This window comes from Staurois parvus, unplaced genomic scaffold (assembly GCF_062004578.1).
Source record: "Staurois parvus isolate SC_StPar_1 unplaced genomic scaffold, SC_StPar_1.0 ptg000387l, whole genome shotgun sequence".
In the NCBI taxonomy this organism is placed as follows: domain Eukaryota; kingdom Metazoa; phylum Chordata; class Amphibia; order Anura; family Ranidae; genus Staurois; species Staurois parvus.
In genome coordinates, this window is record NW_028318183.1 from 657,474 (window position 1) to 683,071 (window position 25,598).

Here is a 25,598-nt window from a genome sequence, read left to right on the forward strand (position 1 = left end):
TTTGTGTCTTTTGAAGTGGCTGGACCAAGTAGAGAGGGCTGGAAACGGAGAAATATGAAATCAGGGAGAGGGAGAGTTAACTGTGCTTTCTATTTATTTTCCATAACCGCAGCAGATTAGGCAATCATTCATTAAACTCTCTTCCCTGCATTCCGTATTAACAAAATAACATGAGATGGTTCCAATTAACAGGTCAGTAATGTCTCACATATGTTTGTGACTGTAATGGAAACTCCATATACGATGGCTGAATATCATATAATAATCTTTCAAAGAGACAGGATCCTTTCCATGATGTAAAGCGTATTCAACATTACTACAGATACAGGCAGAAACTACACACCTGGTGCTATACATTACAGGGAACATTAAGGCTGAACATCAGCAAAATATTTTTAGACGTGCACCGTGAAAATAAATACCCACTAGTGAAGTGTGTCCCCTGTATCTAGGGTGCAGCATTATGTACAACTCTGACTTTCACTCATCCTCGTATGGTGCAGCACAAGTTCTGGATGGAGTACTCAGATCACCAAGGGTCACTCACACTCCAGCTGTTCCATTCAGTAAACCTTTTGCATTCTTTTTTTTTCTTTTTTAAAGGATGCAAGGCTCCTTATGATTGGAGGCAGGGAGATTGTGAGAAGATTGTTCACTCCTCCAATCACAGGGTGCATTGCATTCATTGAAAAGAATGTGAGACATTTACTGACTGGAGGAGCTGAAGTGCAGGTTACTCGCTGTGATCTGTGTACTCCATCCAGAACTGTAACTCTCAGCGCCAGACATGAAGTTGTTCTCTGAATGGAGCCCATGCCAAGCAGACAACCTCCTGTGCTCAGTAAACAGCAGAGCAGATGCTTGACATGGAACCTGGAAGCTATAGCGGCTATCACTTTAGTAGCCGGTGCTTATATAGTGATTTCTAGCTTCCAGGGGGATCCCTCAGGTATGGTACATATACTCTACTTATGTAAACATTGCCATACCTGAAATTTGCTGTTAGTTTTCTATTTGTGTTTAGTGATCATTTTCTGAGTAGTATGTGCCCAGATCAGCTCTTGTAGGTGCTCTAAGTGCAAATCCCGATATCACAGTCCTTCTGCAGAGCATGCAAATGGCCAGAATGGGACCACATAGGGTATTTCATCAAAATTCAACCTATATGATCTATAGAAAACAACTGATTTGTTTGTTAATTTTGATTGTGTTGTGAAATTCATCAAATGAATGACAGCACATACAGTGAGAACAAGTCATGTCTGAATACAAAGGAACAGTTCACATTTGTAGATGAACGTGTAACTGTGGAGGGCTTTTCACAAATTTGATACGTGCTACTGAAGACAAGTATACAGTATGCGGTTTTAAAGTTTAGCATTTTTGCTGAATAGGGGGACAAAGCTGAATTACTGAGATGATCACTGGTCCATCTCCTGTCATTGAAACTGAGTTCTAAATAAGGCCCTCAATGCACCCTCATGAATACCCAGATGCACCAGGCAAGTGGAAGATGGTCAGGATTAAATGGAACACATTCCAACAGTTCATCAGCACCCTAGTGCTTGACATAGGATGGCCCAAAGCAGGCCAGCAACCTCAGGAACAGAATGCAGAAGAAAAGGATAAAAATAACAGCATGTGGTTCATCAACATCACAAGATAAACAATTCTTGCTGTTAGCAGAAATTATTCAATTTCTCAACAACCAGCATCAGAACTCAAATATAGACTAGGTTGAAAGTCTACCTAAATGACTTCACCAAGTCATATGGTCAGCCATGATTTTACCACCATAAGTTAGTAGTGAAAACACTGCATACCAGATGACCTCTGAAGATCTATAGAGGAGAACAAAACTCTGACTGGCTGAGGATGGTTCTAAATGTATAAATAATTGTTCTTATATGGGTAGAGGAGGTGTGGAGTCTACCTGTTTGCATGTTAACATGGAGAATTTTTGTGCATGTACCATTTATTTCCGTGGACCTTCTTAGCACAAATAAATGCAGAAAAATGCAGATATACCTTAATGTAACACTAATCTCCATCACAATGATAAGTACTAGCCACATAGTAATGAATAGGTTTTCTACTTGACATACATTTTGGTGCATTAAAGCTGAACTTCTGGCAAAAACAATATTGAGGCATTAGCGAGGTACCAATAGTGTGCTGGAGCACAGCAATCACAGTGAGTAGCTCACTCTGCATCTTCTCCATTCTTAAAAAAAAACTTTGTAAAGAATATAAAGTACTCTGTGACTGAACAAGGGCCATGTAAACATCACAATCTCCCCTTATCCAATCACAGAACACCTTATATTCTTTAATATTTGACTGCAGCCATGGCAGTATAAGGGATCATTCACACCACCTTTGTTGGGATACATTGCTCAATGCATTCCCAATGCAAAGACCAAATAACAGTTTCAATTGTTCCATTTCACAACAAAATGCTGACTTAGGCTCCATGCACACAGGGCGTATTAATAATGTTGGTAATGTTAGCTGTGTAAGGTGAGTTTTTCAGTGTTTTTGCATTAGCTTTTAGCAGATTTTTGCCGCTTTTTTTGCTTTTGTGTTTTTTAGCTTTTTTTACCAAAAAAATATTTTTTTTCGCTCAAAAAACTTTCAAAAATGCCGGTTTGCTGCAATTTGCCACATTTTTCAGCGTTGGAGCTTTTTTACAGCTAAAAAACTCCTCTAGACACCAACTAGTTCTGGGGGGGGGGGGTTTCCAACCAAAAAACACCCCTGCAAAAAACGATTGCAGTCTATGTGTCCATGGACACATAGGATAACATGCTGGGGAGTTTACTGGCTGTAGAAAAAAATGTCAAAAGCCAAAAACAGCCGCTGTAAAAACATCCAGTATGCATGAGGACTGAGAGCTCAGTGGAAAAAACAGAACAGGTTGCATTTTTGTGCGAGCTGTTTGGACACGCTACCAGGCAGCACTATTCACTGCAGCGTGAGTTAAATTAGAGAATTGAAGTAATAAATGCACTCGAAAATCAAAAAGTGCATATGCACTGATACATGCCGTGTGGCATGGCCTTCTCAAAAATTCTGATTGGCAGCTGTGACTTTGCTCCTTTTACTGTTGAAGGCTGATACAAGCCTTCTAAAGTGTATGCTAGTAACTGAGCCCTAGTATGTAGCGGTATTTAAAGGAATGTTATGTAAGACGTTAGCCGTCATGTTGGCTGCGACTGGCCTCTCCAGCTGTTCTAAGCCCTAAACACACAACCCCTGTGAGCCTCCCAGCAAGAGTGTTTGTGTGAAAGCTCCTGGTGTCCAGGGCATCAGTCCAACCCCAACCTAGGGAGAATGAGCGAGAGGGAGAGCGAGGGGACTGGGAGTGGGTGGATTGTTGTCTCCATCTGCTGCCAGTTCCCAGGTCATTTCATTATCCAGCCTCTACCAAGAGCAGTCCAGATCTCCTGACTATTCCCACCTGGGTGCTGCTTCCTTCTGTCCTCCTTCTTTCTGCTCTAATTCTCCAGCCAGTGGATGATAGAAGACATTGCTGGTGTACTGGCTGTCTTATGCAATCCATGATTTGTGCCGTGTGAGCTTCCCCTGTCCTCCTCCTCATCTCATTCCAGCTCATTTCCTCCAGCCAGCTTGGTTTCAGCTCTACTCTCTCCATTACCAGCCCCTTCTTCATACCTTCAGGATGCAGCCAGAGAACAAGGTGAGGATGGGGGAGGACCACAGGAGGGGATGGAGGTGTGTGAGTGCACATGGAGGGGGAGTCTGGACTTTTCCTGTGAAATGCTGTTCTGTATAGAGAAGACAAGTATATGTGAATGTTCATAGACTGTATTTTGACTGCAGGGTGCAAAAAATAAGTCCATGGAAACCTTATTAGTAAATGACTTTTAGTTTGCTAAAGTATAGTTTTTGTAAAGCATAGTTTTAAATAAAATACTTCTTCATACCTTTTTACCTTACAGTATTTTATTGAGTTTTAGGGGAATTAGAATGTTTGCAGGCATTGTATAGCATAAAATTCACAGCTCTTCCCTGTGCCCAGGAAGCCAAAGCTGGGGCATACAGCCTGCCATAAAAATGAATGGCTTTACATGGCCATATTCACATATGACATATGTTATTTTTATACAGGATTTATATAGCACCAACAGTTTGCTCAGCGCTTTACAATAAAAAGGAAGGCAATACAGCAACAATACAAGAGGGTACGGGGGGCCCTGCTCCTGGGAGCTTACAATCTAATAAGGAGGGGCTGGTGGAACAACAGATAATAACTGGGGGGGATAAATTGATGGGAGAAATAGAAGATTCAGTTATTATCTGAAGGCAGTATAGGTTTCCCTGAAGAGAAGGGTTTACAGGGATCACCTGAAAGTGGATTGAGTAGGCTATAGCTAGACAGATTGGGGTAGGGAGCTCCAGAGGATGGGCAAGGCTTAGGAGAAGTCCTGCAATGAGCATGAGGGGAGGTGACAAGGGAGCTAGAGAGCAGGAGGTCTTGGGAGGAGCAAAGAGAATGGTTTGGGTTATATTTGGAGACAAGATTGGTGATATAGCTTGGGGCAGAGTTATAAATGGCTTTGAATGTTGTTAATGTTTTGAATTTGATTCGTTGGGCTATGGGAAGCCAATGTAGGGATTGGTAGAGAGGGGTGGCAGATATGGAATGGTTAGTAAGGTGGATGAGTCTGGCAGCAGCATTCATGATAGACTGAAGAGGGGATAGCCTGCGATGCGGAAGGCCAATGAGGAGGGAGTTACAATAGTCAAGGCAAGAGATAACATTGGAGTGAATAAGTTGCTTAGCGGTTTCAACAGTTAAAAAGTGGTGTATTTTGGAGATGTTACGTGATGTACACAGGAGCAGCGGCGTTTACACAACTATGATCACATACAGCCATTCACTTGTATCGCTGGCTGTACACACAAGGTGCAGCTCGCTGGCTTCGGGGAAAGTGCCACAAAAGTTACATTGGATATATAAAATGCCTGTAAATGTCTGTGTGCATGAGGCTTAAGGGAAGGATTACTAAACTGGGATGGTACAAACCTTCACACAGATGTACCATCTGAAGCTAGTGACACAGTATTATGGAATGGGGGGGGGGGGGGGTGCATATTAGGATCTGTATATAAGCTTGCAGTCTTAGGGAATATAGCCTGGAGGCCGTGCTCCCAAGCATGTCATTTTGTACGTCTCATTGTCAGGTGAGGTTAGTGTAATGGCATGGAGCCCACCTCTCATTTTAGAGTGGGGGGGGGGGTTTGGTTGAGTAGGTTGTGTTAATTCAGTGGGGATAGGGTGAGAGGTGGGGTTCAGTGAGGTTAGTGGTTTGTGGGGAGGGCTTGGTTGGAAGGAGATGGGCTTAGTTAAAAGCTGATATATTTCTAAGTGCAGCAGTTGACAATCCAGTCCAGGCAGCTGATGGCAGTCTGCCTAAGGTGACCATATTTTGAATACATTTTTTGGGGGTATTATTCAGACACTTCTCTTGTATCATAGTGCTCATCATTTTCAGTTTAAACTCCAAGAAGCCCACTGTAGGTTGTTTCCATGCTTTTGCTTATTAGGTTATAGAATTGTGTCCAAAGTTTATTAAAGTGTCATTAAACTCACATTATTAAAAACAATCAATAAATGCTGTATTACATGCTGTCTACATTCATGCATTTACTATGGAATACTTTTTCTGCAAACAACCTGGTTGATCCTGCTGTTCTCTATCTCCCCCTTCTGTCCATGTCCCCAATGAAGATGGGGATTTTGCAGAGCAGTGTTGGCAGCTAGTGCATATGCTCGTTTTTCAGTCTATTTTCTACCCTGAGCATTTCCTCCCTATCACATCTGAGCAGCCCATGTGACTAAAGAATCACACATGTGGGTAGATACACAATGGTAAATGACAGCCCTCTCCCTCTCTCCTCCTCAGTGTCCACTAACCAACTAAACCAAATGGGAACGGGATATAAAATTTTAATTGATGGAGGCTTCACCTCCCTGGTACTCTAAGACACAGGCTGGAGGGGGCATGACACAACAGGCTGAACTGCTGTAATACTGACACTCAGTGGCTGAATATCTCCTTGCCATGGGAATTCTGCCATACTGAAGTTTCTATCTGCCAAACCCTGCTCTGATGAAGAAGGGAGCACCCTTTGAAACGCGTTAGCCTTCATACCCCCCCTTTTTGATTTACCTGTAACCCTGTTTGGATTATGGTTACTTATGCCTGTTATACAATCATTTTGTGAGTATATTTCCTTATTAATAAAGTTAGTCACTATTTATTGAGGTAATGCGCAAGGTTTGTGCGCTCTTTCTTTCATCTTCCTCTACAGTTTTATTAAGCTTCCCCAGCTTCATGATAGAGCTGCACAACCTCTGATCACCAGTGGATGAATACACAACATACTGCTTGTCACTAACGCCTGTTTGATCTGAGTCCTTGAGCGCAGGAGATAATGGATCTTTGGGGTCATGACACAGCCTGTGGCTTGCAGAAATCCACCCACACCATGTTATTGCCAAATAAAAAAAAATACTTTCAAACTTACATTTGTATGACAATTTAAAACAGTTTATAATATTAATTTTTACTCTGTATCCCAAAGGCTGTTTTTTTTTTTTTGAACATTTGACCAGTAGCAGAGGACTAGAAGTTCCTCCTGCCACTGTTTCCCTGCATATAAGCTGGGAAAGTGCTGGGTCATGTGACAGTTATTTCTCAATTAACCACTTCCTGACCACCCTATAGCAGAAATACTGCTACAGGGTGGCACGGTTGCACAAAATCACGTATATATACGTGATTTTGCATTTCCAGGTAGGGGGCATGTGCGCACTTCCCGCACTACCATTTGCGGACACGGCTGTCAATCACCGGGTCCTAGCTTGTGATTACTCGCTGGCGCCCGGTGATTTCCGAGGATCTCCGACGGGGAGGAGAACTGTTTTGTTTACTAACAGTTCTCCCTGTCAGCTTGTACACAGCACAGCCATCCAAAGGACTGTGATTACAGTGAAGCACACTGACACCGCTCCCTAGTAAAAACACTCCCTGCACACAGTTAACCCTTTGATCGCCCCTCATGTTAACCCCTTCTTGCCCAGTGCCATTAGTACAGTGTCAGAGCTTTTTTTTTTTTTAGCACTGATCACTCTATTGGTGTCACTGGGGATGTCAGTGACACCAAGTCATTTCCCCCCCGTGTCAGAATATCCACCGCAGTCCCGCTATAAGTCACTGATCGCCGCCATTACTAGTTAAAAAAAAAAAAAATACCAGTATATATACCGCCATTTGTAAACACTATAACTTTCACGTAAACCAAATAATTTACACGTATTGGGATTTTTTTTAGCGAAGACATATAGCAAAATACATTTTGGCCTAAATTTATGACAAAATTTGATTTTTTCTACTGGACATGTTTAATAGCAAAAAGTCCAAAATATTGTTTTTTTTCTCAAAATTGTCGGCCTTTTTTTTATATAGCACCAAAAAAGAAAAATGCATAGGCAATCAAATACCACCTAAAAAAAGCTCAATTTGTGGGAAAAAAAGGACGTAAATTTAATTTGGGTGCAGTGTTGCATGACTGCGCAATTGTCAGTTAAAGTAACACAGCACCGTAACGCAAACAATGGCCTTGTCAGGCAGGGGGATAAATCCTCAGGAGGGTATGTGGTTAAGAAAAAGGGTACTTAGATTGTTTATGTTTTTGTTTACATTATGGTTTTTTTTTTGTTAGCGCACCCATAGACATATGATGATCCTCACCTACTCCAGTTAACTTCAACCAGCAGTTTCTTTGGGAAGAGTTAGGATCTTAAAAGTACCTTTCCCTGTTTTTATATTGTCACATACAGCCCAATTTGTAACAGCAGTAAGACTCAATTAAAAATAATTAGCAAACACATAAAATACAAAATAAATATAATTTAAAAAAATTAACCTTGTACAGGACCTGCCCCTTTCCACAAGCATACATAGCCACATACATATAAATACACATACTTAGAACACAAATGTTCTTAAATACCTAATATACATCACATATTAACTTCTTCAAGACTGGCATGTTTAACCCCCTTCCTGTCCAGGTCATTTTTCAGTGCTGTGATAATTTGAATAACATTTCCTCAATCATGCAGCACTGTACCCAAATTAATTTTAGATAAACTTTAGTCAGATAGAGCTTTCTTTTAGGTGGCATTTAATAACCATTGGGTTTTTCTAATTTTACTATACAGTGCCTTGAAAATGTATTCATACCACTTGAAATTTTCCACATTTTGTCATGTCACAACCAAAAACATATAAATGTATTTTATTGGGATTTTATGTGATAGACCAACACAAAGTGGCACATAATTGTGAAGTGGAAGGAATATGATACATGGTTTTCAAATTTTTTACAAATAAATATCTGCGTGCATTTGTTAACACTTGTGAGCCACTAGTAAGAATGTAATATTAAATGGATAGCTGACATTAATCACATCCTCATATAATGTGTATATAAAAAATAAAAAACCATGAATGTCTTGCTCCTATTATAGTGTAAATATTGTGTACGAACTAGTGATAATTTTTTATAACGCAATTACTATATACCCAGAAACAAATGAATAATTGAATTCAACTTGTTATAAAAAAACTTCTTTTATAACAAGTTGAATTCAATTATTCATTTGTTTCTGGGTATATAGTAATTGCGTTATAAAAAATATCTGCGTGCATTTGTATTCAGCCTCCTTTACTCTGATATCCCTAACTAAAATCTAGTGGAACCAATTGCCTTCAGAAGTCATCTCATCAGTAAATAGAGTCCACCTGTGTGTAATTTAATCTCAGTATAAATACAGCTGTTCTGTAAAGCCCTCAGAGGTTTGTAAACAAACATCATCATGACGTCCAATGAACACGCAAGACAGGCCAGGGATAAAGTGGAGAAGTTTAAAGCAGGGTTAGGTTATCAAAAAAATATCCCAATCTTTGAACATCTCACAGAGCACTGTTCAATCCATCATCTGAAAATGGAAAGAGTATGGCACAACTGCAAACCTACCAAGACATGTCCGTCCACCTAAACTGAAAGACTGGGCAAGGAGAGCATTAATCAGAGAAGAAGCCAAGAGGCCCATTGTAACTCTGGAGGAGCTGCAGAGATCCACAGCTCAGGTGGGAGAATCTGCCCACAGGACAACTATTAGTTGTGCACTCCACAAATCTGGCCTTTATGGAACAGTGGCAAGAAGAAAGTCCTTGTTGAAAGAAAGCCATAAGAAGACCCGTTTGCTGTGTCCCCCACATGGCTTCTCGAACACTGCAAACGTGGAAGAAGGTGCTCTGGTCAGATGAGACCAAAATTTAACTTTTTGGCCTAAAAGCAAAACGTTATGTGTGGTAGAAAACTATCACTGCACATCACCCTGAATACATCATCCCCACCGTGAAACATGGTGGTGGCAGCATCATGTTGTGGGGATGCTTTTCTTCAGCAGGGACAGGAAAGTTGGTCAGAGTTGATGGGAAGATGGATGGAGCCAAACACAGGGCAATCTTAGAAGAAAACCTATTAGAGACTGCAAAAGACTTGAGACTGGGGTGGAGGCTCACCTAAACCCCTAAACATACAGCCAGAGCTACAATGGCATGGTTTAGATCAAATCATATTCATGTATTAGAATGGCCCGGTCAAAGACCTAAATCCAAATGAGAATCTGTGGCAAGACTTGAAAGTTGCTGTTCACAGATGTTCACCATCCAGTCTGACAGAGCTTGAGCTATTTTGCAAAGAAGAATGGGCAGAAATGTCACTCTCTAGATATGCAATGCTGGTAGAGACATACCCAAAAAGACTTGCAGGTGTAATTGCAGTGAAAGGTGGTCCTACAAAGTATTGACACAGGGGGGCTGAATACAAATGCACGCCACACTTTTCACGTATTTATTTGTAAAAAATGTTGAAAACCATTTATCATGTTCCTTCCACTTCACAATTATGTGCCATTTTGTGTTGGTCTATCACATAAATAAAATGCATTTAAGTTTTTGGTTGTAACATGACAAAATGTGAAAAATTTCAAGGGGTATGAATACTTGTTCAAAGCACTGTATAAGGGAAAAAATGATCAAACATTTTGAAAAAAACGGTTTCCCTTAGTTTCTGGTATAAACATTTTCACCCCTTTTAAAAGTGATCTGCGGGGGATTGCTTCTCAGGGAGGATGAGTTGACAGGTGATATGTTGATATGACAGGCAAGGTGATATGTTGCCTCCTTACTGCCAGTTTTAACACTAACAAGGCTGAACCACTATGTTGCAATCATAAGGATTGCCTGTGGCTGTAGGGGGGTTGTGACATGGCCTCATTAACTTTACTGGGTCTTGTCCAATGGCATTACTGCAACAGGAAGTTTAATTGTTGCCAAAGACACAAAGCAAAGCATTGAAGCCATGGTGCATGTACAGCCCTGAGCATCTGCATGTTTTTGCTTTTTGGGTATTCAGGTATGTGTCAAACCGGGGGGGGGCCCTCTTTAACCACCCCCTTGGCCACACGTCTGCACAAGCCCTGAACCACAACCATTGTGTATCACTAATTACTATATCTACAACTCATGATACGTTAATGAGATGCTCAGTGGGAAGAATGCTCCTTACACTTGTGGACATTGGGAAGAATTACCCCCTTATACATCGCTAAAAAGATCAATGATGTCAGTGGGAAGTTATCTGAGACGCAGAAATTGCTCATTGCTCAAGGAGCCCCTAGCAACCTCTGGAGGAAACCTAGTTGAGACATTGTTTTAGATATTCATTTCTGACAATCTGCCTTTGTATGTACTGTTCTTGTCTTTGTAGCATATCTGTTCAGATATGAAAAGGCCAGAATGGAGGATGCAGTAATTTAAGGCAACATGGGTGCTTACACGTGGTTTGCAAATTACTTGGGTAGTTGACACCCTACCACCCATTTCTGTTGAAAAGGGATTGCTACATCCACTGTAAAAGAGAAAGAGCAATCCCAGTCTGATCTACAGTATATGTGTATGGTAAGCGTGCAGGCACTCTTAGATTGTATACTTACTGGCCACTTTAATAGGTACACCTTTCTAGTGCCAAGAAAATATCACCCACACCATTACACCACCACCAGCCTGAACCGTTGATACGAGGTAGGATGGATCCATGCATTCATGTTGTTTATGTCAAATTCTGACCCTACCATCTGAATGTCGCAGTAATCATTCTCCTCTGACATCAACAAGGCATTTTCGTCCACATAACTGCCTCTCAATGGATATTTTCTCTTTTTCGGGCCATTCTCTGTAAACCCTAGAGATGGTTGTGCGTGAAAATCCCAGTAGAACAGCAGTATTTTAAATACTCAGACAAGCCTGCCTTGCACCAACAACCATGCCACGTTCAAAGTCACTTAAATGCTCTTTCTTCCCCATTCTGGTGCTCGGTTTGAACTTCAGCAAGTCGTCTTTACCATGTCTACATGCCTAAATGCAATGCGTTGCTGCCATGTGATTGATTGATTAGCAATTTGTGTTACCAAGTAATTGAATAGGTGTACCTAATAAAGTGACCGGTGAGTGCATATGTTCAAAGTTTATTTTACAGGGTAAAAAATAACAAGTATAGCTCAGATAAAGGACAAATGTTTTACTTGTTGACATCTTTTACAGAATACTTAATAACTTGCATTATCCATAAATATCTTTTCCAGGTGTGTCTGACCCAGTTGCCTTTGGTACTAGTTTTTGTTCTATTGATTGTCAGCTCAGATGGTTCACGACCAATTAAACGAGCACAGCCAAAACCTAAAGGCTGCGCTGAACGTCAAGAGGAGGTGTTGGAGCAGATGTATGGGCATCTAGCAGCAGGCATGCTCGGTGCCTACCACCACACGCTGCAACTGCAGCCACTCGAGAAGGAGAATATTACCTGCCCGGCTGGGATCCATGGAAGGGCCCAGGCGGAAGGCAAGCAGCAGCTGCCTGTCAATATAAACAGCATTTCTCCATGGGCATATAGGTGAATGAACAGACATTTATATTCTATCAGTCACTAGTGTTTTTATATTACATTCCATGGTGGTCTGCAAGAGCCATTTTGCGGGGAAGGGCATTTTTTATGTAGTTGGTTTCGTAAAATCAAATGAGCCTAATTTACTTATAATGTGCCTCATCTAAGCCCCGGTGCCCAACCTGTGGCCAAAGGCACATGTGGGCCTACAGTGCTTATTGTGGGGCCCCAAGAGCCAGTGCTTAGTTTTTTCCCATCTGGGTGCTCTACCTAGCGCTCAGAACTCATTTTGCTAGTTACTTGGTTTGGTTTATATTTTCACACATTTTAAATATGGTGGCGGTAAGTATTAAGATGGTTGTAGGGAGCACAATGTTATATTCATAGACTAGCTGTATTGACAGTGATATTCTGAAGTTTCCAGTCTTCAAACACTAGCAGTTTTTGACACCCACTATGATTGCCTACAGTCTCTGACATTTTTATACAGTCATTTTGAAAAAGTAAGAACACCTAATGAAAATTGTTGACGTTTTTAATATTTGAACAGGGAAACATTAAATGTTGTTAAAAATAGTGCCAACAGATAAAGGTGACATACTTGAATAAGTGACAGATATTATTGACATGGTATACTAATTTTCATCAGCTAAAAAGGAAAAAAAAATTGATTTATCACATGGAAAAAATAATTACATTCCTACAATTATCACTACTTGAAATCAATGAAATTAGAATTGGATGTTCCAAGCTAGGAGCCAATGATTAGAACCTTCTTGGAGAGTATGTAGGTAAAACCTGTCTTATTTAAACCTCAAATATCTAGGGGTTTGGTGTTCGCTTTGCTATTGACATACACTATACTGCCAAAAGTATTGTGACGCACATGAACGTTAAGGGCACCCAGAAGTGCATTGGTGAGGTCGGCCACTGATGTCGGATGAGGCGGCCTGGTTCATAGTCTCCACTCTAATTTATCCCAAAGGTGTTCTATCAGATTGAGGACAGGACCCTGTGCAGGCCAGTCAAATTCCTCAAACCCAGACTCGCTCATCCATGTCTTTTTGGACCTTGCTTTGTGCACTGGTGCGCAGTCATCTTGGATCAGGAAGGGGCCATCCCCAAACTGTTTCCACAAAGTTGGGAGTATGCAATTGTCCAAAATGTCTTTGTATGCGGATACCTTAAGAGTTCCCTTCACTGGTACCAAGGAGCCCAACCCCTGAAAAACAACCCCACGGCATAATCCCCCCTCCATCAAATTTTACACTTGGCACAAAGCAGTCAGGCAAGTACCGTTCTCCTGGCAACCGCCAAACCCAGACATGTTCATTGGATTGCTAGAGAAGCATGATTGCTCACTCCAGAGAACGTCTCTACTGCTCTAGAGTTCAGTGGTGGCTTGCTTTACGCCACTGCATCCAATGCTTTGCATTGCACTTGGTGATGTAAGGCTTGGATGCAGCTGCTCAGCCATGGAAACCCATTCCATGAAGCTCTCTATACACTGTTGCTGTGCTAATCTGAAGGCCACATGAAGTTTGGAGGTCTTTAGCTATTGACTGTGCAGACAGTTAGTGGCTTCTGCAAACTGATCTTCAGCATGTGCTGACCCCACTCTGTCATTTTACATGGCCGACCACTTCGTGACTGAGTTGCTGTTGTTCTCAGTTGCTTCCACTTATTATAATACCACTAACACAGTACCACGCTTGAATTCACTGAACTCCTGAGAGTGACCCATTCTTTCACAAATGTTTGTAGAAGCAGTCTGCATGCCTAGGTGCTTGATTTTATACACCTGTGGCCATGGAGGTGATTGGAAACACCTGAATCCAATGATTTGGAGGGCTGTCCCAATACTTTTGGCAATATAGTGTATGTGGTGTCATGATGGCATGATCAATAAAATTCAGAAATAGCTAAAAAGGCCTAAGAGTGTAGAAAGGGATTTAAAAAGGCCACCAACTAGTTTGAAATCAAACATTCCACTGTAAGGAAAATAATCTTCAAATGGCATAGATTTCAAATGACTACTAATTTTTAAGGACTGGCCAGCCCAACAAGTTCAGTTGACTGTGTGATGCTTAAAGTCTTCAAAAACTCATAACATTTCATCATGGGAATGTTAGGTTAAAGCTGAAGCTTAGGTATGTAATTTTTACTTTTAAAAATGTTTATTAGGTTTTACATAATATCAGGGATGGAGAAAAAGGTAACATACAGTCAGCCACATGAAATGGTTGTTACAATGCCAGGCACAAAAAGGAGTAACAGGAACATAAGAATGTAATAACCTCCAACCTTAAGGTACATTATATGACAAACAATAAACATACCAATTGACAGTCAGGTTGCAGGAACATACAGAGGGTTACCAGGAGTAAAGACTAAAATAAAGGCTTAAGAAATAGTCCCCCATCACAAATTATCATGGATCTCTCATGAGAAAATACCGTTTGTATAAAAGGCTGACAATAAGATTCATGCATGAAAGAAAAAAAAAATCCCTCCAAGTGATCAAGAGGATATAAAAGAGAAAGTCTCTGAAAGGAGACCAGAAAAAAAGAAAGGAAAAAGAAAACAGTAGGGAAGGAGACCTAGGAATCCCAAGTGGTGAAGATATCACATAATTAAATTTGGGAGGAAGGTAAGGTTATCTTCATAAAGGTTGCCCATGGTTCCCAAGTTTGTTCAAACATTGCTCGTCTATCATTAATCACACTAGCAACCTTTGAATGGATTATGATCCAGAATATCTTGTTTCATACAGTTGATAGATATGGAGGTTTTTTTCCATGACTCCGCAATGGTGATCCTGGCCGCCAGCAGGACAAAGTGGACCAAATGCTACATGGGGCGTGGTAATCCTGGCAGGGAATTATTTAGAAGTGCAAAATAAGCATGCTGTGAAATTGTGACTCCTGTTAACTTGCGGAGCATGGAAAAGACCCTGTTCAAAACACAGCGTATCCTAGGGCACTGCCACCAGACATTAAGCATGGTTACATGCAAGGAGCGACCCCTGAAACACTCCTCTGATGCTGTTGGGTACATGGCCAAGTGATTTGGGACTAAATGCCATCTCGTTACAACTTTAACACCAGACTCTATTAGGGAAACATTCAGTATGCCCTTGTAGGAGTTTTGAAGCCTGAAACACCAAGCCTCTGGCTCTAAATCACAGTCTAGGTCCCTTTCCAATGCCAGGATATATCGATGCATCTGGGGAGAGCAGGCAAAGACATATATGCCATGGTGATACCTCCCCTAGAGCCCTGGTCTTTGGTACACCACTTTTCATAAGCTCTTGGGGAGGGAGGATCTGCAGAAGTATGACGTGTCCTCAAGAATGGTTTATCTGGACAAATCGGAATCATTCAGTAGGAGACATTTCCAAGTTTGTAGTACAATGGGAGAGGGTGAAGGGGCCTCTGTGTGAAAAAGTGTCCTATGGGGTATAGACCGTTGTCAGTCCACCATTAGAAAGCACTGATGTTGAAATCTGGAGGGAATTTTGGATTATGGAATATATGATCCAAAGGGGTAAAGTCGGATACTAGTGTGGGATTGTGTCGTAAATGGTCCCAAAGAGCAAGAGTGGGATAATATAGGCACCGTTATGGGAGGTCTGTGTGGGGGAGTGCCACATTAAAAAGTCAATAGTGTTACATGGTACAGCATGACGTACCATACGTAACCAATCAGGTTGTGCATGTTGGGAATACACTATAGATAGTTGCATTAGTTGTGCCGCCATATAGTAGGCTCAAAGATCAGGAACCCCAAGCCCTCCTTTATTTCTAGGGGTATACAGAGTAGCCAGCCTATGGCCCTTAGTGCCCCAATTAAATTTAAGAGTTTCAGTTTGGAGGTGAAATATCCATTTTACGAAGGGGTACAGGTAGCGAATGTAACAGATAGAGAATTTTAAGCAGGAGTGTCATTTTGACCGTATGTATTTTCTCAAACTATGAAAGGTCATGCATAACTCACCCCGACAGAAGATCTTCTAAACATCAGAGAGAGGATAATTACCTTTATATAATGATACATAGGAAGCACAGAGGTGAACGCCTAGGTACAGTGGGGATCGAAAGTTTGGGCACCCCAGCTAAGAATTTGTATTAATGTGCATAAAGAAGCCAAGGAAAGATGGAAAAATCTCCAAAATGCATCAAATTACAGATTAGACATTCTTATAATATGTCAACAAAAGTTAGATTTTATTTCCATCATTTACACTTTCAAAATAACAGAAAACAAAAAAATGGCGTCTGCAAAAGTTTGGGCACCCTGCAGAGTTAGTATCTTGTACTGCCCCCTTTGGCAAGTATCACAGCTTGTAAACACTTTTTGTAGCCAGCCAAGAGTCTTTCAATTCTTGTTTGAGGTATCTTTGCCCATTCTTCCTTACAAAAGTTTTCCAGTTCTTTGAGATTTCTGGGCTGTCTGTCACGCACTGCTCTTTTAAGGTCTATCCATAGATTTTCAATTATGTTGAGGTCAGGAGATTGTGAAGGCCATGGCAAAACCTTCAGTTTACGCCTCTTGATGTAATCCCCTGTGGATTTCGAGGTGTGTTTAGTATCATTATCCATTTGTAGAAGCCATCCTCTCTTTAACTTCAGCTTTTTCACAGATGGCATCAAGTTACCATCCAAAATTTGCTGAAATTTTATTGAATCCATATTTCCTTCTACTCGTGAGATGTTCCCTGTGCCACTGGCTGCAACACAACCCCAAAGCATGATTGATCCAACCCCATGCTTAACAGTTGGACAGAGGTTCTTTTCATTAAATTCTGTGCCCCTTCTTCTCCAAACGTACCTTTACTCATTCCGGCCAAAAAGTTCAATTTTAACCTCATCGGTCCACAGAACTTGTTTCCAAAATGCATCAGGCTTGTCTATATGTTCATTTGCAAAGTTCAAACGATGATTTTTGTGGTGAGGACGTAGAAGAGGTTTTCTTCTGATGACTCTTCCATGAACACCATATTTGTACAAGTATCTCTTTATAGTGGAATAGTGTACCACAACTCCAGTGTCTGCCAGATCTTTCTGGAGGGATCGTGCAGTCAAACGTGGGTTTTGAATTGTTTTTCTCACAATCCTGTGAGCTGTTCTGTCTGATATTTTTCTTGGTCTTCCAGATCTTGCTTTAACTTCCACTGTTCCTGATGACTGCCATTTCTTAATTACATTCCGAACAGAGGATATTGACATGTGAAAATGCTTTGCTATCTTCTTATAGCCTTCTCCAGCTTTGTGAGCGTCAACTATTTTCAGTTTCAGTTTTCTAGACAACTGCTTAGAAGAACCCATGGTGCTAATTGTTGGGGCAAGATCAGATGAGTCTGGGCATTTAAAACCTTTGAGATGGACATCACCTGGTCTGCCCAGACGATGATTGAGAACAATCCATGACACTGGCAGGTCTCAGCTTTGCAAAGGGGGCAGTGCATGCTATAAATTCTGCAGGGTGCCCAAACTTTTGCAGACGCCATTTTTTTGTTTTCTGTTATTTTGAAAGTGTAAATGATGGAAATAAAATCTAACTTTTGTTGACATATTATAAGAATGTCTAATCTGTAATTTGATGCCTTTTGGGGATTTTTCCATCTTTTCTTGGCTTCTTTATGCACATTAATACAATTTTTAGCTGGGGTGCCCAAACTTTCGATCCCCACTGTAGGGTAAAGCCTTATCCTGCCACAAAAAATGGGAAAGTTCCATGTACGCGCTGGCACAACAGATTAAGAATGTTGATATTAACAGCTGAAGATTTAGTCTCATTTACGTGAAGTCTGAGATCTCACCAAATTCCTGTAGTGTCTGCATAATATTAGGAAGAGAGGGGAGGTAATGAAAAGGTGGACTTCAACTGCAAATAATGCACATTTAGGTAGGTATAGTTTTGCATAGTTACAATGTAACTATGCAGAAATGTGCATATCTACACTTCAGCTTTAAAGTACTTTTAAACCCAAAAACAAACATTTATTATATTGCTGCTTACCAATTATTAGATGTGATAGCTGCATTAGTTTTCATTTTTAGGCTTTCTTTTCATCGGGTGATTTTGCCAGTAAGTCTGTTAATTTACAAACAAACAAGCTGTCCAGAAGAATGCATCAGTTACAGAGATGGAACAAAGCACTTACTACTGACAGGGGTGCTTACAAGGATTAGCTTTTATTTACGTAAAACCTTTATCCCAAAAGAAACAAACCTGCTGTAATTGCTTATAAAGTGTTAACTGGAGTTTGGCTTCAATTTGTATTAGTACATCTTACCACTCCCCTCCCCTAGACTGACAATGCTGCTGTCCAAAGTTGCCCCCTGTACTCCTTCATCCAGAGTGGAGGAACCTTTTAACAACTGTGAAGCATTGTGGTGGAAATGTTATGGTTTGGGATTGCTTTGCTGCTTCAGCGTTTTGGCAGCTTGCAGTAACGTTAACTATAGTCTATCATATCAAATTATGTTTTTTTTTACATTATTTATATCTAGAAATCAGAGAAAATAAATATAGAAATGTATATCCACTTAAGCTTCAGAAGGTTTTACCCCCTTTATGACCAGGGCATTTATTGCTATTTGACACTGCGCTACTTTAACTGACAATTGTGTGATCATGTAACACTGTATGCAAATTACATTTATATTTTTTTTTTCACACAAATAGAGCTTTCTTTTGGTGGTATTAGATCACCACTTGGTTTTATATGATATAAACGAAAAAAGACCAACAATTTTGGAAAAAAAATATTTTCTACTTAAAACATAATCAATAAAATAAATTCAAAAATCGAATTTATTCATAAATGTAGACCCAAATGTTCTGTCATGTCTTTGGTAAGCAAAAAATCCAAATAGGAGTACATTATTTGGTTTGTGCTGACGTTATAGCGCCTACAAACTATAGTATATATACTGGAATTATTTATTTTTGTATACTAGTAATGGCAATGATCAGCGACCTATAGTGGGACTATGAAAAGTGCGGTGAGCAATACGATACTGACTGACACTGACATCACCAGTGACACCACTACAGTGATAAGTGCTAATACTGTACACGATCACTGTACTAATGACACTGGCTGGAAAAGGGTTAACATATAGGGTCAAAGGGTTAACTGTATGCCAAACAATGTGTAATGTGTATAATATGTGCTGCTTTTACCAAACTAGGAGAAAACATGGGAGGAGAGAAAACACAGCCACATCTTTGCTGCCCTGCATTGTTAGTAACCACTGGGCTCTGTACTGTGATTTGCTAAGCTGATCAGAAGGTCCCAGCCATAAATCATTGGTAGGGACATGCTGACTGACTTGCTCTGTACTGAACAACACCCCTTATCGGACAGCAGGCACGCACCCTCTACCCGGAAATGCTGGATCGCGTACATGTACATAATCCAGCACAGCAGGGCCACCCGGCTGAATTATAAAGGCTGTGGGTTGTCCTTTAGTGGATACAATCTGGTTAGGTTACATATCTGTAATTGAAAAACAGTTGTCTACATAAAGCCAGTGTATCACTCACCAAGGAGTGACATTTCTGTAATAAGGACCGTATCAAAATATGTTTAAAGGAAATTTGAGACCATCTGTGCAAAAATTCAAATTGAACTGGAAATGGGTCTTTCTATACGATAGTGATTGGAAGCACACTAGCAAATCCACTAGAATGAAGAAATAGTGTTATGGACTGGCCTTGTCAAAGCCTTGGTTGAACTCCCATTGGAATGTTGTAGAGGTATTTTGAAAAATGGGCAGTTCATACAAGAAAACTTACAAACTTGCACCTGAAGGAATTTTGCATTGAGAAATGGTCAAAAATTTTGATGTGAAATACTGGTGAGCAGTTATACAAAATGACTACAATTAGTCATTGCTGGCTTTATCAGCCTCTGATAGTTACATAGTCAGTCTGGCTGAAAAAAGTCCATCCAGTTCAACCAAAAAAAAGTTATAATCTTACACTCACAGTTGATCCTGAGGAAGGCAAAAACCCCCCAGCAAAGCCTGATCCAATTTGCTCCTGCAGGGGAACAAATTCCTTCCTGATCCCCCGAGAGGCAATTGGATATTCCCTGGATCAACTTTACATATAAATGTTAGTATCCAGTTATATTCTGTGTATCTAGGAAACAATCCAGGCCTTTTTTAAAGCAATCCACAGAGCTGGCCAGAACCAACTCTTGAGGGAGTCTATTCCACATTTTCACAGCTCTCACTGTGAAGAAACCTTTCCGTGTTTGGAATTAAACAGTGCATTGAGGTTGGCTTGTAAGTTGGAGACATCCTGTAAGGACGTCATACCACTGCACAGCTTGGTGCAGGGGCGGACTGACCATTTGGAAACTCGGGCACTGCCCGAGGGCCTGGGGTCAGTAGGGGGCCCCATGAGATGCCCCTGGTACCTTTTTCATAGGCTTTTTTGAGTTTGTGCAAGGACACAGGGGCCCCATGATCCCCTAATGCCCAGGGGCACCATGAGTTGTCAGTCCCGCCCTGGCTTGGTGTCATCTGCAAAGACTGAAATGGTATTTTTAATCCCAGACCCTATATCGTTCATAAATATATTAAAAAGTAAGGGTCCCAACACTGAACCTTGGGGTACACCACTGACAACCCTAGACCATTCAGAGTATGAATCATTAACCGCTACTCTCTGAATACGATCTTTTAGCCAGTTTTCTATCCATTTACATACAGATTTTTCCAAGCCAGTAGACTTTATCTTACACATTAACCATGTGTGGGGAACTGTGTCAAACGCTTTTGCAAAATCCAAGTATACCACGTCCACCGCCACCCCTCTGTCCAAGGTTTTGCTCACCTCCTCATAAAAAGAAATCAGATTTGCTTGACAACTTCTGTCTTTCATGAATCCATGCTGTCTGTTGCTTAAAATATTTTTTTTCCAGCAAGAACTCATCTATGTGGTCTTTTATTAAACTCTCCAATATCTTCCCAACTATAGAAGTTAAACTAACAGGTCTATAATTACTTGGTAAAGATTTTGACCCCTTTTTAAATATTGGCACCACATTGGCCTTACGCCAATCCAGTGGTACTATGCCAGTCAGTAAAGAGTCCCTAAAAATTAGAAACAATGGCTTTGAAATGACAGAGCTCAATTCTTAGGACCCGTGAGTGTATGCCATCCGGCCCAGGTGCTTTATTTCCCTTTACCTATTCTGTTATTTTTGGATCATATTAATTGTGAGCCAATGTGGATCATCTGTGGCTGAAGAAGGTATTTAATAAATGTACCTTCTCTTTGTCCCCAGTCACCCACTCTAGATTATTTTGTAAAGGGCCTACATGCTCGGACCGGACCTTTTTACTATTAATATATTTGAAGAATTTTTTGGGGTTGATGCTGAAGAGTGTACTTTTTCCCACAATACACAAATTGATATTTTTCTTAAATAAATAATTGAAAAGGCAAATATTTATTTTGTTTATTTCAAGCATATCACCTTTATCTGTAGGCTCTATTTGAATAAAGATTTAAAGTGCTTACCTGTTCAGATTGGTTAAGAAAGTCAACAATTTCCATGGGTTGTAGTTAATGTTTCACGTGACACTATACAGTGAATTACATATAAGGCAATTTGATGAATATAGGGACCACACTTGAGGCCTTCTATGTCTACCAAGCCCACCACCATTTCATCAGAACAGTAATATGGAAGCTGTTATTGCTGACTTGATTTTGAAGGTGCAAGGTTCATGGCTAACATTCTCACCCTTTCCTCACTACCTGTTTAATTATTTGGCACAAAAATGTTCATATCATGTGTGAAGACTCCTGATACTTTCATGTTTGTTCCAGGTCAATGACTTTGTCACCTGTTAAAAGACAAGGCTTTCTTTTTTCCCCCCAGTTATACTTACTTATGTGGATGCGGCATAGGTCTGATGCTGCATCTGTCCCCCACCAGCTCTAAGGCTAGGTTCACCCCTATGCAGTTTGCATTTGATCCGTTTCTGCAGTGCGTTTTCTGTTGCGTTTTTGACGCTTTTTTTTTCTTGTTGCTAGGCAGACTTAAAATGCATAAAAATGCGGCAAAAATGCACTACCTGTTTTTCTGCAGCATTTCCATTGAAGTTTATAGAACCAAAAACACAACTTTTTGCGTTCAAAAAAGTCCCTGACCCTTTCCAAAAATGCACTGGGTGAAAACGCAGAGATGTGAATGTGTCCCATAGGAAATCATGTTAAATGGACTGTAGTGCGTTTCTGCAAAACGCTGCAGAAAACGCTTTGGTGTGAACCTAGCACAAGTGCGAGAACTCAGTGATCACTTGACCGCTAATCGCAGAGTTTTCACAGCCGCTCTGTCAGTCACTGTTGTCTGCCCTGCCCCCCCCCACAGTACTCACTGGAGCACTGAGCTGTAGAGGGGTAGGGAGCGGCGGGCTCAGGCTTTCAGCGGCTCGATGAGAGGCTGAGCCAGTCTAGATCTAAAGTTGGGATCTTTCCCCAGCCTGGATCGACTGAGTGACATCAGCCAACAGCAGGCTTCAGGCCGCTGTCAGCAGAAAAGGGGTCACAGGAGTGCAGAATGAACTGCATTCCTGTAATCCACAGGAGAAGTACAGCCAAAACAGCTTTGGCTGTACTTCCCCTTTAAGCGACAACAAGAATGATAGTCCTGGATCTTGCACCTTCAAAAACAAGTCAGTAACTGCAGCTGCCTTATTTCAGTTCTGAGGGCTTGGATTAAGCACACTATAACTGGACTTGTACCACCACCAATGTGATGGATTCCCTTTAAATGCAGTCAATGGAAACTGCAAGGTTTTTTTAAATGACTCTTTAAAGCTAAATCCCAGGCAAATGCCTAAATATACAGCTGAAATACATATAGTATGTGGCAGCTTTTCTCTTTGCAAGGATCCAGCCCTGAGTCTTACCAGGAAGCAGGCTAGGTGAAAGAAATTACTTTTCAAAGTTAGAGTGGTTGTAAACTCTTACACAAAACCAGTGAAGTGACTGGCATAAGGTGATACAGAGATGAAACAAATCCTCCTACATAAGTTGTACCTATTTATCTACCGCCATCTTTCCCCTACATCCATTAAAGTGCAGAATTAAAACAAGATCTCTCAGCTATGAAAAGCAGGGGGCGGGGAGCTGAAGTTACAACCAGTGAGGAGAGCTCTGAGTGCTGATTGGAGGGAAGTGACACACCCCCCTCCACACAGCTCACATTTCCAGAGCTAAGAGGTCCCTCCCTGTCACTATTTTTCTCTTGGTGTCAGGAATCATGCTGATAGCAGAGGAACAAAGCAGCAGACATAAATAACACTTAGTGCTCTTAATTGAGACAAGTACACACTATAGAGGGTTATGCTTTGATCATATTTCATGTCTGAGGTTTACAACCACTTTAAGTAAAGTAAGGATCCACTCACCTCCCTGCCCATTGCCTGTGATTAGTCAGTGAAAGAACAGCAGAAGGTGAATGAGATTATTCCTCTGTCCTGTCATGTTTCTTATCAGTTCTTCCGTTCAAAGGATAATAAAAGACTGGTACTAAAGCATACTAAGGTACTAACATTAGTTGCATCTAAATATAAATTTGCTTACCTTTTTTAACTAAATACGTATATACTTGCATTAATAGATGTTTTATAATACCTGCCTGATGTTCAGCTTTAATTCAAATACTGAAATACTAACCAATCAGTTTTTGGCCATTTAATTGCTCTATTCTGAATTTAGGCATTAACTTTAGCTTACTCTTAACTATATGTTTTTCCCCTTTCTAATAAAAATACATAAATGGCTAAACAAAATTGAAGCCCACAGTGGATCTACATAGGCCACATACAGTCATTGTAAGATTTGGCTTTTTGTCTCTCCACTTTTGTTTGTCCTACCAATACAAACAAAAGAAATAAACACGAGAATGCCTAAACATTTGTAATTGCAACAATTCTCTGGGTGAAGTGGTGCATTATCTGACAGAAATGTAGAGATGCCAATATTTTTGGCCACGACTGTATAATGTGTGTCATTCCAGTTCTCTTTGGGCAGCTGCACACCCTGTGCTCGATCAGAACAATGAATAGTAAGTACAGCAGAATTAGAAACTAACATATATGTTGATCATAGGTATAGTAATCAGGAACATCATTTGATGTGTCACAGTATTAAGAATATTTGTTTTCAACTCCTAGAATTACATATAACCCTACAAGATACCCTAAGTATATCCCAGAAGCATACTGTCTGTGTAAAGGTTGTCTGACAGGCCCCTTGGGTGAAGAGGACTTCAACTTCCGCAGTACACCCGTTTACATGCCCACTGTCATACTCCAACGTACAACTTCATGCACAGGTGGTCGGTATGTCTACGTTGAAGACTACATTACTATTCCAGTGGGCTGCACCTGTGTGCCAGAATTAGAGAAGGAGGCTGAAGCAGATAGTGTGAATTCAAGCCTAGAGAAAGAAAAGTTCAAAGTCAACATAAGTAAAAATGAGAAACCATCATCCAACTGAATGTGGAGATGACATGTCAAGCAGGACATAAAACGGAATGATGTCTCTGTGTAGTCTATTAGTATTTCCATCAAACAGAGTTTTTTCTGTAGAGATATGAGGAACATTCACTTTAGGTGACCCCAGTGGAGTAAATACAACTGGAGTGGAGTAACATACTTATGCTGGACATAATTGGGTACCATATTACAGTCTTAAAGGGACCATCTTTTTAGTAGGGCTGCAGTGAATGAAGAGGAAATCTCTCCTACACCAATGACTACTAAGGCAGCAGCTGCCCACCTTATAGTTTTGCTATTGGATGGTTCATCAACTGTTCTTTAATTTGTGGTGGTTCATCAGAACATGGTCTAGAACTCTTTTGTGCCTCAACCAGGACAGCTACATCAACCAGATGTGGGAAAAACCAGCGATACTGCTCCCCATATTAACTAAACAGGGTTTATATTTCACTCTGGGGTAACCAGAGACAGATAATGTAGGTATTATCGGCAACAGCATCATTTCTATTGCCCATGAACTCGAGGATATGGAAGGTTAATACTGACAATCCAGGAGAAATTGGAAAAATATGTTGAATGCAAATTAAAGACAAAATGAGACATCCTACACGTCACTAAAACCAACATCTTGGGGCCTGGATTCATAGAAATGTGTGCATTGCACACTAGCCTTTGCCCTGCTGTAGTTTATGTCAGGGTGATGACCGAGGTGAATTACTCTGCTGGCTGCAATTGGCTACAGATTGTACATACTGGCACACATGGACATGCAGAAGATACAAAAGAAACGGAAGGTGCAATGACTCTTATCAAATGTGCCTGAAAACTATATATGAAGCATTCCAATATTCCTTTATATTTAGCAAGGTTATAAAATTATTTCCTTTTAAAATTAAATACCTTAATTTAAGTATTATTCTGTTATTTTTACTAGACATTTTGTATGAGCATTGACTTCCTATAGGCAAATATGCGTTCCCCTTAATCAGCATAGAAAGCTAAACCAATTACAGTGAT

At 40.6% G+C, this 25,598-nt stretch overlaps 1 protein-coding gene across 1 annotated transcript; it reads left to right on the forward strand.

Annotated features, from left to right (window-relative positions):
* The first annotated feature begins 3,382 nt into the window (after positions 1 to 3,382).
* On the forward strand, positions 3,383 to 25,491 carry IL17D (interleukin 17D). The gene is made up of 3 exons (XM_089685786.1): positions 3,383 to 3,700; positions 11,747 to 12,054; positions 24,255 to 25,491. The coding sequence occupies exons 1-3, from the start codon at positions 3,683 to 3,685 to the stop codon at positions 24,577 to 24,579; spliced, it is 651 nt and encodes a 216-aa protein (XP_089541912.1). The 5' UTR covers positions 3,383 to 3,682; the 3' UTR covers positions 24,580 to 25,491.
* The last annotated feature ends 107 nt before the right edge of the window (positions 25,492 to 25,598 follow it).

What these genes read in the sequence shown, in the direction of transcription:
- IL17D (XM_089685786.1), top strand. An exon ending in ATTTCTCCATGGGCATATAG is followed by an intron (nt 12,055 to 24,254) that starts GTGAATGAACAG and finishes TTCAACTCCTAG; the next exon opens with AATTACATATAACCCTACAA.